Source organism: Chroicocephalus ridibundus, chromosome 18 (assembly GCF_963924245.1).
Source record: "Chroicocephalus ridibundus chromosome 18, bChrRid1.1, whole genome shotgun sequence".
Lineage (NCBI taxonomy): Eukaryota > Metazoa > Chordata > Aves > Charadriiformes > Laridae > Chroicocephalus > Chroicocephalus ridibundus.
The window spans coordinates 6178270-6195444 of NC_086301.1; the positions used below are offsets into that span (position 1 = coordinate 6178270).

A 17175-nucleotide genomic window follows, 5' to 3' on the forward strand; every position below is an offset into this window, starting at 1 on the left:
ACGATGCTCAAATAGACCGAGCTTAAACAGACTCATCTCCTCTTTACTCATCATCTCGCCGCACCTTCCCCTCCATCCCTTGCCCAGATGTCCTTCCCCTACCCCTCACGCCTGCCTTTCTACAGCGTTCGGGGCTGCTTCTGGCCAACATATGTCATCGAGAACACAGAGCGCCTTAATTATCTCTGGCATGACGATGTGGTCCCTATAGTGACCATAATTTCGGGAACATGTGTTTCTGCTATCCAGAGCCCGAGCGCTGCACTTTGAAACTATTCCGAACGATATAGAGTTGCAGAAAAAGCCGAAGCGGTATATTAGCAAGGAATAAAAAAAAAAAACCCAACACGACCCTGTTCTGTGACGTGGGGAGGGATATATTTAGGCTGTTTTCTCAGCTCTTGTACACCCCGAAGGCTTTTGATGCCGCGTAAAACTTCCAGCGCGTGCGTGAAGTCGCTCCGCTCGCCGGCTGCACCGAGCCGGGAGGTGCCGAAGGGCCCGCTCAAAATTGAGAACGTGCTTAAAGGGCTGGGAAAAATGGGTGGTATTTAAGCACAAATAACGATTAAAGCACCAAAATGTGGCCCTGAGCACCTCGGTGGCTCCGGGACGGTGTATTTCTTCGCCAGCTCCGGCCGTGCTCGATGCTTCGGCCACCTGAAAGTGTCTCAGATGCTCTGTCAAACCCCCGCCATCTCTCTTTTTTTGATTTTTGAGCAAAAAAAAGCTGCCGTGACTGCAAATAATTACCCTCACACCCGGATTACGTACAGTGTTGTTCCTGCCACGACTCCGAAACATTTCTCCTTGAGGGCTTGTATTTCCAGAGCTGTCAATCCAACACCTCCCACCGGCGCTAAATTCATTTACAAAGGGGTGAGAAAAAAGAAAAAAAAAAAAGAAAAGAAACGCTTTAAAAAATAAATAATCAAGCCACATTAAAGAACCATTTGGGAGACCATACGCCTCCCAGGTTTGCTTGGCTGAACTTGAGATTAATTAGGCTAAATCCGAATGCAGCACCTTCCCCAGGAGCCGGCTGGAAAGCTCTCACCGCTCACCCCACGGCTGCAATTTTCCAAGGGTTTTTACCTAGTTAAGGATTATAATCTTTAACAGCTGCCTGATTTCCTCAGCAAATTCCTTCGGAGATGCTGACGAGGTCCTCGGCCGACCAACGCCGTCTCCGCTCCTTCTGCCATCGCTTCTTCAAGGATTATGCGTTTATAGGGTGAAAGTATGCGACGGGAAACCTCCAAAAAGATAAAACCCGGCTTTTTCCACCGGTGAATCAGGAGGTGGGAGTTTGTTTGCCATAAATCCACGAGCTCTGCTTGCCAGATTACAGTCGGCCGGACAAATTTGGCACTGACCGTGTTGTATAATTAGAAAAAGAAAAAAAATGCTAAAAAAAAAATAATCATAAAAAAAAAATTAAAAAGACTCAGCAGAAATGCTTGTGGGAACGTGTCAGTTTGCTGGCTGGGGAGGATGATGGGGGGAAGTTTAGTCTGCTGCAAGTAGCCGGCGAGGGTCGGCATCGCCGGGGGGTTGGCATCCCTCCCCGGCCGGTCCCGCTCCGCTGCATCGCCCGGCCACGGAAAAGCCGGGGTTAGGATCAGTGACACATCCCCAGAGCCACCCGAGCGGGGAAAAAGGCCTTTTCTGCTCGGAGGGCAGGTTTTATTCCTGCCAGATTCGGGAAGGGCCGGCCGTAGCCGGCGCAACGTATCCTCCCGCAGCCACCGGCGCCGGGAGAGGGGATGGAGAAATGCGGGGAGAGGTGCCGGGGTCTCCCATCCCTGCTCCACATCTCAATTTCATTTCATATCCCCGACCTCGGGCGAGCATCCCCGGTTTCCCCGTGCGGAAAGCAGAGCTCTGCGCTGCCCTTGGCGTTTAGTCCCCCACCCCCGCGAGAGGTTTTCCGCAGGACATGTGCTATCTATTAGGTCCGTTTGTTCAACCTACGCCTGGTTTTGCTTTTGTGTCCTGGCAAAACCCAGTAATAATAATAATAACAATCATAAGAGCAATAATAATAGCAAGGCAGCATCCCAACCGCAGGGAGAGGATCCGCGGCCGCATCCAAGCGCCCTGGACCAGAAGGACAGAGGGGGTGCACCCCCCTCCGTGGTTTCTCTCCCTGACGTTACACTTCAGGTAAACCCCTTCTTTTTCTTTTTTTTTTTTTTTTTTTTAATTTTTTTTCAGTCTTCTCGGGTTTCAGCTCGGGCCGGAGGAGAAGCAGCAGATTCGCAGGCGGTCCCAGATGCGGGATGGGGTTTTAGTTTCACAAAGGCTCTGCCCGAGCCGTCCTCAACCCTCAGGGACGGGTCTGGAGCGAAGCAGGCGGGGGTTTTGGCTGGACCTTCGTTCTCAGCAAACCCCTGTTGCGTATTAAATCATCGAGAGAGTTTAGCACTCGTTATGTGTGTTGCGGCAAGAGCTTAAGAGGCCGGAGATCTCCGTGTCCCATCAGGAGCCCCAGCCATGCCCCGTGCTGCTATGCCATGGGGGTACATTCCGTTTTCGTGCCATTTTTACTGCGTAAAACATAAGAAAAGGTGCGTTGGGTCGGAGCAGAGGTTGGTCTAATGCAGCATCTTTCTCCAAAGGTGGCCAAAAGCAGGTGCCCGGGGAAGTGCGCAAGGAAAGGGTGAAGAAAGCGGAGGGGGGGCTGAAATAAGCAGAACTAAATGCACTTGTTCTGGCAGAGGACTTGGGTAGGCCTTTTCTTTTTTGGTAGGGTTTTTTTTTTTTAATAGAGGGGTTTTCGGTAGTTTTTTTTTTTTTCTTTTACACTAAACCCCACAGTCCTCTCCGTGTGCCAAACCAGGGCGGAGGGAATTGAAATGCTCCCAGAGGGGCATTTCAGAAATACTCCCCGTGCCTCTCCCGGGGGGGGAAGAACTCCCTTCTCCGGATTGAGATGTTTGTTGGGAGCTTGATGGGGACTCCTGGGCAGAAGGGGATGAGTCTGGTGCCCATCGGTCTCTCGCTTCCAATTCCCTGGCTGGTTTTAACCCCATTTTAACCCCAACGACGCTGAGGTTTCTGAGTTACGGGTTTCCTTCACGTTTTGAGGAGCTGGGGGATGCAGGAGAAGACGCATCAGTGTCCCCTGAAGGGAAAGGCAGCCGGCTCAGCCTTTACTTTGACACCGGAGAATCCAAAGAATCCCAAAAAGGGAAGCAAACCACAATTTTTTTCCATGTCAGAAAACCAGGAATCCCTAGAGCCGTCGGTGACGGCGTCTTCACGACACAGGGAAAAGCTACCCCTTCCCCTTGGGCACAGCACATGATGCTCCGCACCGTTTCTCTCTCCCTGGGAGCCTATTCCTGGGGCTCCGGGCTTGATGTGGATGCGGGACATCACCTGTGTCACCCTCCCGGTGCCAGGTGCCGGTATTTGGCTCAGCCCCATTAAGCCACCACCGGCTTTGCTGGGACAAAGCTCCCTGAGCAAAGAGGCCGTGACTTGGATGAACACCAGCCTTCCCTCTGAAGTCTTTTTTCCTTCCTTGCCGGGTAAATACTTGGGGGTTTCGAGGGTTTTTTGTCTCTCTGGGTGATTTTTAAGGGCACCTGGTTAAAAACGTGGCTGTCACCCAGTGCCGGAGGAGCAAGGTGTTAGTTTTAACTTAGATTTCAGCTGCTGAGTAGATACTCAAGGGGAAAGCTATGGCACGGGGTATTGCACCGGTGGGAAAAATCACTCTTTTTTCCTAATAAAGCTGTTTGCAGCCAGAGCCTTTGCAGCGTGGGATATATTTGGGCTGGAGCTGAACTTTCACGTGGGGAGAGACTTGGGCGATCAATCCTTTATTCCCCCCGTAGGAGCCGGCGAGGGGAAGATGCTCGGTCGGGTCTGTCGTGTTTGTTTCTTTATGGTCACGAAAAGCAAAGCGACCTTGCCCCCCAGTAAAATAAGTTAAATTTGCCCAATCATTACAACATAGCGGGGAAAAAAATATTGGATTTGCTGCGGGGAAACAAAACGCCGGAGGGGGTGACACCGGGCAGACGTGTCCCATTAAAAGGCAGGGCTTTGTCTCACCGTTGGCCCCGAAGGAAGGGGGAAAGAGGGCCGTGACTCAGGGAGGGTGTGCTGGGAATCGGTGAGAAGAATCCCGGCTGTTTTCCGGGCACCCAGCAGCCCCGCAGCCAGGTGGGCTGGGCTCCCAAGACAATCTGGCTTTTCCCAGACCCTCCGGAGGCAATGGGACAAGGGGCTGAGACCCAGGGTTTGTCGGCATACGGAGAGGATGACTCCGGAATAGCACGTCGGGAAGGGAAGGGATGGTCCCGGACAATGGGATGTGCAGACTCGATTGTTCCAGGATATGAGAGCACCCTTCCAGTTTACATCAATCCCTTTAACCCTATATTTGCTGATTCCAAGGCTAATCCTGATTCCTGGCTAAAGCAAACCAGCCTCCTGTATTTCACGTCCCAGTGCAGGCGACTGCGTGGAATAATCCACCGCCGGGCTCCATCAGGCTGGTTTTGGGTGGTTTTGTTTGGTTTTTTTTTCCCCCCAATAACAAATCCTGTAGCAGAATCAAATCACAATAAACCGGTTAGGCTTTCCACGTTGTTTTTTCCTTGAATTATTGAGGCTTGAAAGAGGCCGGGATCGCAATAAGACCAGAAATGCTCTGCAGCCACCAACTCAATGACATGGGCGCAAACGTTTCCCCACCACCACCACCACCCCGTGGGAGACCAGGCGTAACTTTAAATACGGTTTTATTTCAGGTTTGCTATTGACGCACAAACAGCAGAGATCGATGTTTAGTATACATGGTATACACAAAGCAGCCAGTACGATCGGCATCTCCGTCCTTTCCCTTGCACGCTCGGCAAAAGAACGGCAACACAAGAAATCCCTCCGGCCCCATCCTTTTCCCCCCCGGCCTTGCCGCCCGATGCGAAGGAGGGTGACGACTTCTCGGTGGCTTGGAAACCATCTCTTGGATGGCCAGACACGGAAGGGCAGCTCCTCGGAGCTCTGTCCCCAGAGGAAAGCGCGGCGGGCTCGGCTAACGCGGGAAAACCCTCCCGAAACGGATGAGAGGTTCGTGGGGATGGAGAGGCGGGAGGGATTTCCTAGAACGCAAAATCCCATCCCCTGCGGCGCGGAGCAACCGCAGCATCTGCTGCCGGCTCCCTCGAGCAGCGTGGAGACCCAAAACGTTGCGGTGTTCACAAAGGCGTCACCCAAACCCGGGGAGGATGGATGGGTCCGCAAACGTTGTCACGAGGAGTTTGCAAAGCTGGTGGAAAGGTCGAGCGAGGAAACCCTTGTGCTACCACTGCCCGCTTTCTCGTCGTCTTTCTTGCTTTGCCCGCAGCTGGAGACCTTTTGAAGCAGGCTGAAGGGCACGAGGAGTTTCCACACTGTACCCACATGGGACCAAGCGAGCAAGGTAGGTTCCAAGCCTCTAGTTGCTGAGACAGCGTCTTCTTCTACCCATAATCTGTGTATCATCCCAAAAGTCCCTTCCAGCTCATCCCAGTGATGGCACAGCTCCACCCAGAGACCCCGGGTTGCTCACACGGTCACAGCTAATTGATTAAGAGGCACCTTCATCAGCAGAAAAGCGAAAAAAAGCGGAATGGTCCCTGATGGTTTGATCTGAGCAAGAGGCCTAAAGGATGGGTGGCTGGGAGGAGGGCGGTGTGTGAGGTAAGACAGCTCCGACCACCGTGGGCAGGATGCTACGTAACCCTCGGAGGTACCGAATAAAACCCTGGAGGGGGAAACCGCTTGTAGATGCTCTGCAGCAGCAAGAGGCTCAACCCCCAACTCTTTTTCCACGCGCCTGAACCCCGCCGAGCCCTTTTTACCCCCAAGGGAAAACCCAAAACCTGAATTTATCTTCCGCTCAAAAAGCGATGCTGGGGACGTCGCCCCGGCTCCGCTGGAGTTCAGCTCAGGATTTCTCAGGGGGGCTTAACGCAGAGGGGAAAATAACCCAACCTGGCCCAAAGTCTGGCGGGGCGGAGGGCGGTGGGATGTCTGGGCACGGCGTACTGGTCCCATTAAGCAGCGAGCACCATTTCCAAAGCAGAGTCAAGTACCAGCGACTGGCGGGGCTGTGTCCGACCCCCCCTGCGGCACCGCTCCGTGGTACTACAGTACTTGTTGGTTTTTTTGGAATGCCAGCTCAGATCTCAGGTCCATAGTGATCCCTCTTAGCCCTGCAAAACTTCAGGCGGGTGGTTTCCAACCTGCCCTGGAGCGGGGCGTAAAGGAGCGTCCAGCTACTGGGATGCCGGCACAGCCCCGTCCTGAAGCACCATAGGATGGGAAATAACGCCCGCTGGGAATAACGGCATCGCCGCTACGCAAGGTTTATCCCTCGGGGAGAGAAGGAAGGAGGTTAAAAAAAAAAATAAAAAAAATACAGAGTTAAGCACCATAAAATCTACACTGGTCAGGTCATAAACATGAGGAGAAAACGAAGATAAAGCCACCACCTTCCAGCCTGGCCCGGGGATGCTGCTGGGGCTCTCCGGACACCCCAGGCTCCAAAGTCATCGCCAGCGAGCCCTGGAGGCATCAAGACCTCGTCGCACGGGTGGCCGGACACCGTGATGTGCCGTCATTGCATTGGTAAATCCTTCTGGTCCCTTTTAGCACGAGTGTCGGGGGAGCCCGGGGAGGGGGGAGGTAGGCTTGGCCCTGGGAAGACGGGGGAGGCTTCAACTGTGCAATTTCGGGGCATCTCCCTGCCTGTCCTCGGCTCCATCCCGGGCAGCGATCCCCCTCCTTTCCATCCATCCACCCCCCCGACTCCCAGCCTCTGCCGGTGGGTTTCCGCATCGTTCGGCGACTTCGAGGTAGATGTTCGTTCCCGCCCTGTCTCCGAGTGACCTGGTCGGTAAAATCCCTCTTTCCCGGGCACATGGGGTGTGCGTGCTCTGTCCCCACACCCAGGTCCCTTTTTTTTCCCCATTTTTTCTTTTTTTTTTTTTTTTTTTTTTTTTTTCCCTTTTTTTCCCCTTCCCCCACTGTTTACTATGTGCTATGGACGTCTCCCCCTCTTCCCAACCCCTGGCTGCTGCTCGGCCGCTTCCAACCAGAGGAACACCATGCCCTTCCTCGCGGACACTCCTTGACCTGCTCAGCACGGCCTCAAGGTGCAAAAATCCAGCTCCTGCGGCTTCCTCCGAAAATTGCAACTCTCCCGAGGCAGCAGGCGCCCGCTTGGGACCGAGCATTTCAGCGCCCGTCTCTTGAAACCCCGACCGCAGCTCTTGGAGCAGGGAGACCAAGGTCCAGCTTCCCACGCCGGGCAGGGCTCCCCGCAGAGCCGCACGTCGGCCGGTCGCTGTGCGGCGTCGCACTCGGCGGCCGGTTGGCCGTAGGAGTCGCGACAAGCCACCGAACGCTTCTGCAAGCCATCGCCGCAGGTGACGGAGCAAGCCTCCCAGCCGCCCGCCGCCCACTTGTAGGAGGGACGTTTGTAGCTTGGTCTCCCACCGTCCAAGCGGTTGGACAGGCTGAGGACGCTGTTGTTGAGGTCCGGGGGGGTCTTGCCCTCCTTCTTGTAGGAGGACTTGTCCTCCTTGCTCTCCTTGGGGAGGTAGAAGGAGTAGCGTACCCGAGGAGGGGTCATCTTCCCCACGGAGAGCACTTCCAAAGTCAGGGGTTCCTGGATGGGCTTGAAGGCTTGGAGGCTCTCAACGGCGGTGCCGGTGCCGCTGTACCGCAGGACGCTGCCCTTCACCATCAGGTCCCTCTCCACGGCCGAGACGATGAAGTGGCCGTTCAGCAGGTACTTGCCCTGCCCGTTCTTCAGCGCCAGGTAGTTGTCGTCGCTGATGAGCCCTTTGTAGCCCCGCTGCCTGATGTCGATGTTGGAGGCGCCCGCGGGGATGACCACCACGAAGTTGTAGCCATGCCTGGAAGAGAAGAGCAGGCAGGGCAGGCCATCAGGCAGGGGGACATCTTGCTGTGATGTGGCCTCAGCCCAAAGCTCTACAGCCCTGAGATCTTCCCACCCCTACGGTTATCTCCTCCTTCCCTTGAAGATAATTTTGAATCTCCTCTCTACTCTGGGTTTCGTCTAGGTTGAGGTCACCCAGATATGAGAAGATGCTTCATCTCCTCTGGCTCAACAGTACGGATGTACCAGAGATAACTCCACCAGCAGAAGCCGATAGCACGTTAAATATGTCCTGCTTCTCCTTCAGAACTAGCCCAGGTCTCCATGCAGTGATGTATGCTAGCACTAGGAGAGTTTGCTTGGGATGGACTTAGCCATCTCCCACATCCACCACCTCCACCCCCTTCCTGCATCCACTCCAAAAAGCTGGGAGAAGGGGAAGTGCACGTGGTCACCTAGCACTTACATGGGTTTGGTGAACAAGCCCGAGACCTTCTTGCAGCTCTTGTTGTCCCCTCCACACACGCTGCATTTGTCGAACTTCTTCTTGGAGCCCAGCTTCCCGTCGCAGCCTGCTTTGATGCATTTACCCTGGACGCAGACCGAGGTGGAGTCTGGGGAGCAAGGGGTGCCGTCCACAACCTGCACGAGGGTGAGCAAAACAACCTGTTACATTTCCCTGTGCCACCCCACCAACCCCCCTGGAACGGTCACCCAACCCAGAGCTACCCAAATCCACCCAGCAGGCCCTGAGGAGACACCGTGCCACCCCGTGATCATGCTCTGCTTTGCACTTGGGATTTTTGGGGTCTCTGAGAAGAGACGGATGGGACTGCGTCCCTTTTCTGCTGCATCTACGTGATTTTCTGCCCTTCCTGTTGCATCGGTGCAAAGGGAATGGGCTGCATCAGGAAGACAAGCTAACATCACTCCTCTCAGTCCCGTGTCTGGCCATCTGCACTGCATGCACATCGCTTCCCCGGCGCCGTAATTATCATCCTCTGTTTCAGCACAATGAGCATATTCCAGAGGCGCCATAACAAACCTGGAGGAAGAGCCTCCATGGACAAACTCCAGCCCTGAAATAAATAAGCGGACACGTACATGCTGATTCCTACCAGCCTGGCGGAGCCCTCTCCTCTACAGCTAACACCAGCTCCCCACCAGACAAGGAAAACGCTTTCGTCTCCAGGCGCTCTGGAGTCATCCTACAGCCCAGACGCTGACCCTGGGGTCCCTCACCAACCTTGGGTGCCAGCACGTAGAAGTAGCCGGTGCCGTTAGCCCGGCAGATGAGCTTGCATTTATCCCGGGGCGAGACGCCGGAGTATTTGGGGACCCAGGAGACGGAGGCGGTGAGACGGTTGGTGCTGTGGCTGTAGCCATTGAAAGCCTCACACTGCTCCTCGCGGAAGCTCTTCCCCGGCACTGGAAGAAACGAGGATGTGCATGGGATTGGGGACCAGCCTGGACCTCCGGCGCTGGTTTTATGGGGTTGTTACAGGTCGTGCATGCAACCACGAGCGAGCCGGGCTCCAGCCCCTTACCTGCAGCGGGGCAGGGGTCCAGGTTGCAGGAGCGGTACTTGACGCGGACGCCCTCGCAGTAGGAGCCCCCGTTGGCAGGCAGCGGGTGGGTGCACTCCCGCTTGGCCAGCTGCACCCCGCCGCCGCAGGTCCGCGAGCACTGCCCGTAGGGTGCCCACTTGGCCCAGCCGCCATCCACCTGCGGGGATGCCGCGGCATGAGATGCTGCATCCCGAGCCAGGGCTCTCCAGACTCGGAGCCATCCTTTTGCAAGCAAAACCTCTGCCGGCTGCCCCCAGAACCTGCCCAGGGCTGGACGGAGTGGAGCAGCAGCATCCCTCCTTGAGAAATAAGCAATGCCCAAGGGAACTCCATCTCTTGATGAGCCCCGTGCTCAAAACCAAGCTCATGGGGCTTGGAGCAACCTCGTCTAGTGAGAGATGTCCCTGCCCAGGGTGCGGGGTTGGAACGAGATGATCTTTAAGGTCCCTTCCAACCCAAACCATCCTATCTATGTTTCTTTTCACATCGCTGTCCCCCCGCCGGGTCCCCAGCACCAGGAGGCGGGGGACTGCTCAGCAAAAACTGGGGGCGACCCCGCGGGATGTCTTCGGGGGCTGGCGGCGCAGGTACTCACCCTGTACTTACTGATGTTATGCCTCTCAACGCAGGCACCCTTCAAGCAGAAGCGACCCTCGCCGCAGCCGGTGCCGTCCGCCCAGGGGAAGTGCCGGGTCTGGCAGACGATCTGTCCCCGCGCTTTGCCCGTGCACCACAGCTTGGCGCAGTACTGCATGTACGGGCAGGGCTTGGAGCCCACCCCGAAGGCCAGCTCGCACTGCTGGTTCAGGCTGTAGCTCGTCCCCGGCAGGTCTTCGGGCAGCGGGATGGGTTTGGCGGGCTGGTCCAGCAAGCAGTCTCCTGCGGGAGCGTGGATGGGGGGTCTACCAGGTCCTCAGGGGTTGTGTGGACCAGCGTGGGGAGGGAGAGCATCACTGTGGGGTGGTGAGGGATGGCTGCAGGGAATTTGGCCAAAGCTATCCCAGCCGGATGCTGCCATCGGGACTGGTGTTACCCCAAGGATGGCCTCAAGATCATCCCAGACCCAAGTGACTCCATCTCTTGGTGATGTTGGGTAGAGCAGTGCCGGCAGCCTCAGGGCAGACACCACTGCTGGGGACAGCCCAGCCCCAGGGAAGCTCATCTGGTGCAGAAACACCCCCAAACTCCCTATTTCCTTCTAATTTGGTTTGCAAAGAGGGGAGAAGAGCTGCTGCTCTCCAGCCCATCAGTCTCTCCTGGTAACCAGCCCCAGGGATGGATCCTGCTCATACGGGGCAGGAGCACAGGGAAGAGGGCGAGGGGTGCAGGAGGGCTCACCATGGCCGCTGTCGAGGAAGTCGGTGATGATGGCAGCGCTGCAGGCTGACCAGGGGTTGGCGCGGTCGATCTGGATGAGGGTGGGGGACATCATGTGGTTGGTCTTCAGCCGACCGAAGACCTCCTCGCAGGCCTTCACGTTGTCGTGGGGCATGTTGAAGACGTGGCCTGGGGCAGGAGGGGGGGGAAAGGAAAGGAGGGGCAGCATGAATAACCCCACGTGGCAGGCAGATTGGGGTGCAGCTTCTTGCAATGGGGGAAACTGAGGCACAGAGCCGGGCAGACCCTTGCAAGGATTGCAATGGCTGTGGACAGCCCAGGAGGCACCCAGGGAGGGATGATGCTCACGTAGGTGCTGGGAGCTTGCAGGACCACACAAGCCACCCCGCTGGCAGCATCCCCGGGGCAGCGCGCTTCCCGGCATGCTGTCCCATGCACGTGGAAAATATACGGGAAAGGAAGGAGAAGGGAAATTGCAAAGAGAAGGAGACTTCAGGGCTCGTCCTCCCCCTCCCTCCTGCTGAGGAACGCGAGTATCTCCGGAGGTAGGTGTGCCCTCTGCCTGTTATTTCAGGATTCCCGAATCCTGGAAACCCACTGGGGTAGCAACCACAACAGCAAAGCCCTTTGCTGTCTCAGCAGCTCCTTCCCACCCAGCTCAGGGCGGCGGGGGGGTCTCATGGAGTTTCCCCGTCACCAGATGCCGGGTATTGTCTGATCTTCCGGAGGATGAAACCAGGGTCATTTTGAACCTCGCCGGCTCCTGGCATCCCTCCCGAGAGAACGGGGAGAGCGGGAGAGCCTTACCCAGCTCGTGGGCGGTGGTGAAAGCCGACGGCAGCCCGTCGTCCTCGATGACGGAGCAGCTGCGCTTGGGGTCGCACATGGTGCCCACGTCCGCCATCCCCAGCGTGTCGCAGGTGGTGGCACCGCACAGGTCCTGCGAGGCACGGAGGCAAGGGGTTAGTCCCGGGGCCGGCAACGGGCATCATCACGGTTCCCCATCCCCGGTACCCCATGGTGGGCTGATCCCAGGCTGCTGGGGGGAGCCAGCCCAAAGGGATGGGGACCACACCAGGAGGCCAGAAACCTCACCCTGACCCAAACCGGGCTGCAACAATGTGTTTGCATGGCACCGGGGATGCTTTTTGGTCATAGCATCCTCCCGGGGCCTTCAGCAACAGCTTTTCCCACCCCAAAAGGCTCCTCCAGCCAGGGTGGAGCCAGTTTCGGCATGTAGGAGTCAGCCTGGCTCCCGTTCTTCAAGGGCCGGCTCCAGGCGGGTGGATGGGAAGGCACCTGGCCTTGGTCTCACAGCTGACCCACTTCTCATCCTCATTTCTCAACACCTTCCTAGGAATAAGAAGCCCCTGGACCGGGTCCAGATATTCCCAAGGCTGAGGGAAATGGCCCTGTCCCTCCAAAGCACTTCACAGCCATCCCTCGAGGGGCAACCAAGCCCAGACGATTGAAGGAGGAACCACCCCCAGCTCGAGGACGGCCGTACCCCACAGAGATGCCTTTCCCAGAGGATGGGAAAGGTCCTGTCGTAGGTGGATCTGCCCTTCTTTGGCATCCAGAGGCCCTCGTGCAAATAAAAAGTCCCCGTTTGAAGATACAAAGCCACTGCAGCCTTATCCTTGGATGCCCCCTTCCCCTCCTGGGATCTCTTGGAGGCTTGTGAAAGGTTGGAGCATCATCCCCATCATCCCAGCTGGGCTGGGAGCTGCCGGAGAGGCCGTGCAGGGGGCAGGGAGCAGCTTTCCACATGAAAAGAAAACGTAAGGGACTCGCCGGGCGCTCCCATGCTATAAATAAGCGTGATTCATGCTCCGCGCTGGCCCGGCCAAAGCGCTTGGGTTGCTCGAAATCTTGCAGGAGCGGCTCTGCCAACATTTCCAGCGAGGTTTCCAAGCTGAAGGCATTCCCGCGCAGGCAGGTTCAGCCACGGGTAAATAACAGTCCCGACGACTCCAGCGAGCCCCGGCCAGAGCTGAGATGGCTTTAACAGGAGACCTGTGGCTACGAAGTCTGGAGGCACAGACGAGACCGTGCTCTCTGGAGAGGCGAGGGGGCGGAACGCCTGGGTCTGGGCCGGCTGGTGGAAAAGCCCATTGTACAAACCGGGTTCGGATCTCCGCTCTGCAACAGTTTTCCTTGTTGGCTGGGACCCTGTCGCATCCCTGATCCCGCCGCGCATGGATGGCATCAGGTGGCAACCCCGCATCCCCGGTGGCAGGGCCACTGAGGGCGAAGCGTCGGGTGACTCCATGGGGCTGGCAAGCCCCAGCACAAGGTCTCCCCTGTCCCAAAATGCCACCAGGAGCGAGTGCCACCGCCACGCTGAGCTAGCCCAGGGATGCAGCTTGCCCAGGCCCCCCTGCCCGTGCCCTCTCCGGTGGCAGCCCCAGCGCTGGGGGTCTGGGGGTGAAGATGGGGGGCCCACCCGGCGTCACGGGGGAGAAGCGGCCGCCTGCTGCTCTTTGAAGAGCCGCCGTTTCCTCGCTTGGCCCGGCGAGCTCTTGGCTCCCGGCCCAACACCTGCGCTGACACACTGACCCACTTCTCGCTCTGAACCTCGCCTGACGACCGCCGGGGGACACGAGCGAGCGGCTCCCAACGGGGGTTTTCCCTAACCCCCCTTGGGGGGTTTTCCCTAACCCCATGGACAGCCCCCTTTCCAAGGCTGGGCAGCATCTCTGGGCTCTAATGAGGGGTCCTGGCCCCCCCAAAACACCTCCTCCATCCTTGCCGGGGGTCCAGCCTGCTCAGGAGGGGAGGCAATGCAAACAGCGGTGCAAGGATGGAGCTACGGAGGAGAGGAGAGAGAAAGGCAAGAGGTTTAAGGTGGGAAAGCGGCATGCAAAGGGCCAGCTCTGCCTTTGCACGGCGTGCTCACCGTCACCGATATCCCCCACTGCCAGCCCAAATAGACATCCCGGTGGTCCTCACACCACGCCGAGGGGTTCAAGCGTCCCGCTTGATGCACCGTCAGGGCTCTCCTGCCAGCCTGCCCTTCACCTGCGGGCGCTTCTCCATCCCCTTGTGAACTTCTCCAGATGTTCTGCAGGTCACCTGGGGAGGATCCTCGCAGCTCGTGCGTTAATTCGCCCACTCAGAGGCCAGGTCATGCGCGCTCTAACAACCGTGGGGGCTTCTCATGTGTGCCCAAAGCAACCTCAAAAAGCCGAGTGCGGGTTTCCAAATTCCCCGGCAGCATCTGCTGCACGCTGGGCTGCAGCCAGACGTTCCTTGGTGTGACCTGCCTTCGGTTTTACAGCAGGCCAAAGATATTCAGCAGAACTTTGCTGGTGGGACGTCAAGGTTCAGGTCGGGGCGGGAAGCACGGCCGAGCCCTTTGCCATGGTGTGCGGTGCTATTTCCAAGAGGCAGGAATGTGGCTGAAGGCTGGATGCTCTGCAGGACCCTCCAACAAGCATCGTCTCAGGTGGGAATGTGAAGGTCCCACGGCTGTGGCTGCTGGTGGATCCGCACCCACCGCCTGAGCAGGACCGAGCTCCCCAAAGGTAAATCCACAATCCAGCACGACCGACATCGGGAGGGAAAGAAGCTGAGCAGGAGAGGACGGCCCCATTCATCAGCGACTCGTTGACACGACTGGAAACTGCCTATCAACCGGGCTTGAGATGAAATTTAAGTCGGGGGCTTATGCAACAGCTTTTTGGCAGGGAGATAAGCTTCGGGGTGTCAGGGGACCACAGATGGATGCACTCAAGGAAGGCAGATGTCTCCTCGATCGTGTGCCTTTGCACCGAGCTCGCTTTGGGGATTTCAGGAATGGATGGTTTAGCAATGTGTAAAAAATGCAGCCCGGCCGTGATCCGCAGCCTTCGAATGGCTGCGACCGAATCTGTCCCGTGTGCGGCTCCGGTGAACTCACCGGGTTTCCACCAGAGACGGAGCAGGCTCAGTCCCCACAGGGGTGTCAGGACCTGCTCCAGCAGCCTGGGGTTCAACCCTGCCTCTGCTCCGGCAGGATTTACAGATGGACAGAGGACACGGGGGGACAGGGAGAAAGGGTGGGGCAAGGTGTCACCCGTCCTGCACAGCTTCGTTCCCGCTCCGAGCCATCCTCAGCTCGCCTTGACCCCGGGTGAAGGGCGGCTGAGCCGGGCTGGATGCTGTGTCCTTCCCACCCACCAGTGCTTGACCTGGAAAGACGCTTTGGGAATGGTGTCCCTGCTGCTGAGGGGAGTTCCCCAACCCGTCCCTAACCCAAAGACATCTGGCCAGGGATGGGGGAAGGAGGTAAAACATGACAATCCCCTTCAAGCTGGGCTCGTCCTTCTCCCCTCCCACTAGTGTAGTTCCAAAAATCTGGGGGTGAAAGCACACTAAGACAGGACCGCAGGGAAGAGGAGGAGCATTTGGAGCAGCATCACTGCTTCGGTGTGCCCCAGTTTATCGGGGTGGAGGAATGGAGAGCTCATCCTGGCGCAGCAATGACCCCACGCAGCCAAAGGCGAGCAGAAGGCAGCCCCTCTCCCACCCCAGGGAGGCAGCCAGCTCACGGCAGCGGTGGGGGAGGCTCTGGCCTCCCCCCGCCAAGATCTGCGAGTGCTGGCTGTATCTCTCCTGCTTTTCTTCCAGCCCTGAACCGGCTCCACGCAGAGCAGCGGTCCAGGTTCTCAGGAGGACCATGAGTCAGAGGAAGCGGGGAGAGGTGGTGTTTTTTTCTTGGCAGGTGGCACCGTGAGCTGTTCCCAGCCGGGGAGGGGGAAGCGGGGCTGCACTCCTCCTCTTCTGGGCTCGAATCCCCGCATTTTGGGGTGGCGGCCGCTGTGCACCGGAGCTGCCAGGCACTGGCTGCGGAGGCTCCTGCCAGCGGGCAGGGGATGGAGCGGCAGGTCTCTGCCCGTGGGGACAACCTGCCTTTGCACACCTCCTGGCCTCGCTCACCCCCTGGCAAGGCTTTCTCCGGGCTACTGGCCAAAACCTGCCCAGAGGACAGCAAGGGCTGGCTCAAGCGGGCTTGCTCCACACCTCTGCTCCCCCTGCCCCGGCATCTGAGGGTGGAGAGTCCCTTGGGAAAAGGGGATCGGGCACAAGTGCCACCTCCTCCAGGTGGGGCGCAGGTGGCAGGAAGCCTTAGCACAGCGCAGGGCTCCTGGAAATTGGGGACAGCCCCTCCGGGTCATCCTCCCCCTGCACCCACCTGCTTGGTGAAGAGGATGGCGGTGTCCCAGTACTCGGGGTGCTTGTCGCTGACCTTGTTCCACTTCTTCTGCCAGGCGCAGAAGTTGCGGAGGGTGAGGGCGGCGTTGCCGGTGACTTTGGGCCCCTTGTCGTCCTGCCCGATGAGGAGGAACTTGACGACGGAGATCTGGATGGGGTTGCGGATGCTGGGGTGCTTGTAGAGGCGGGCGGCCGTGGCCATCAGGGTGAGCAGGTAGTGCTGGAGGTCATCCCCGTGGAACTTCACCATCGACTCGTCGGCCACCACCAGGGTCTCCACGTAACGGGGGACCGAGGCGAAGCGCTTGGCCCGACCCCCTTTCCCCCCTCCACGCCCCCGATACTTGTCCAGCGCCTGCAGCACCCCGGGGGTGAGCCCGGAGCCCACGGCGCAGCGGGATGCTCCGGCCCCGAGGGGGCGGCCGGGGCTGCGGCGCTGGAGGCGGTGGGCTCCGCCCGCCGCTCCCCCCGCCAGCGGGCTGATGATATACTCGGCTCCACGGTAGCCGAAAGCCCCCCGGAGCCCCCCGCAAAGGCTGAGGGCGGCGAAAGATTCCCGGTCGCCGTTGACATCCCCCGAATAAAAGCAGTGGCGGAGGCCGGGGAGGGGGCGGGCGGCCCCGGGCGCGCCCCCCAGGTGATGGGCGGCGAAGGCGGGCGCGATGAAGTGGGCGTCGGGGGTGAGATGGAGGTAGAAATCCTCCCCGAAAGCCGAGAGCTGGAAAACCACGGCTTGCCCTCCCCGGGGGGGTTCGGCGGGACCCCGCCTGAAGTAAGGCCGCCCGTTGATGTCGGGGTCCAGGCGGAGGGGGGTGACCAGCTCGGTGTCCGCCGGGGGCCCCCCCGAGGGCAGGCTCAGCCCCGGGGCGCCCAGCAGCAGCAGCGGCAGCAGCGGCAGCATCCTCCCGGCGGGCTCACGCCGGCGACATCGGGGGCTTGGGGAGGGGGGGGGCGAGGGGGGGGGGGGGGACACAAAGCAAGACCCGGCCCCCCCCTTCCTCCCTCCCTCCTTTCTTCCTCCTCCTCCTCCTCCTCTTCCCAGAACTCGGCGGAGGCTGGAGGGGAGCGCAGCGGCCGTGCGAGCCGCCCTGCCCCGCCGCTACCTGCCTTGTGGGGGCCCATCGGGTTTATATACGGCGGGACCGGGTCGGGGAGGTGTCGGGGGGGGTC

At 58.7% G+C, this 17175-nt stretch overlaps 1 protein-coding gene across 1 annotated transcript; it reads right to left on the minus strand.

The window, feature by feature from the left end:
• Positions 1-6982: 6982 nt before the first annotated feature.
• ADAMTS15 (ADAM metallopeptidase with thrombospondin type 1 motif 15) lies at positions 6983-16906 on the minus strand. Its single transcript, XM_063355408.1, has 8 exons — positions 15986-16906; positions 11617-11749; positions 10810-10977; positions 10067-10350; positions 9451-9628; positions 9150-9331; positions 8370-8545; positions 6983-7919 (listed from the first exon to the last, which is right to left on the minus strand). The coding sequence occupies exons 1-8, from the start codon at positions 16904-16906 to the stop codon at positions 7139-7141; spliced, it is 2823 nt and encodes a 940-aa protein (XP_063211478.1). The 3' UTR covers positions 6983-7138.
• Positions 16907-17175: the final 269 nt, after the last annotated feature.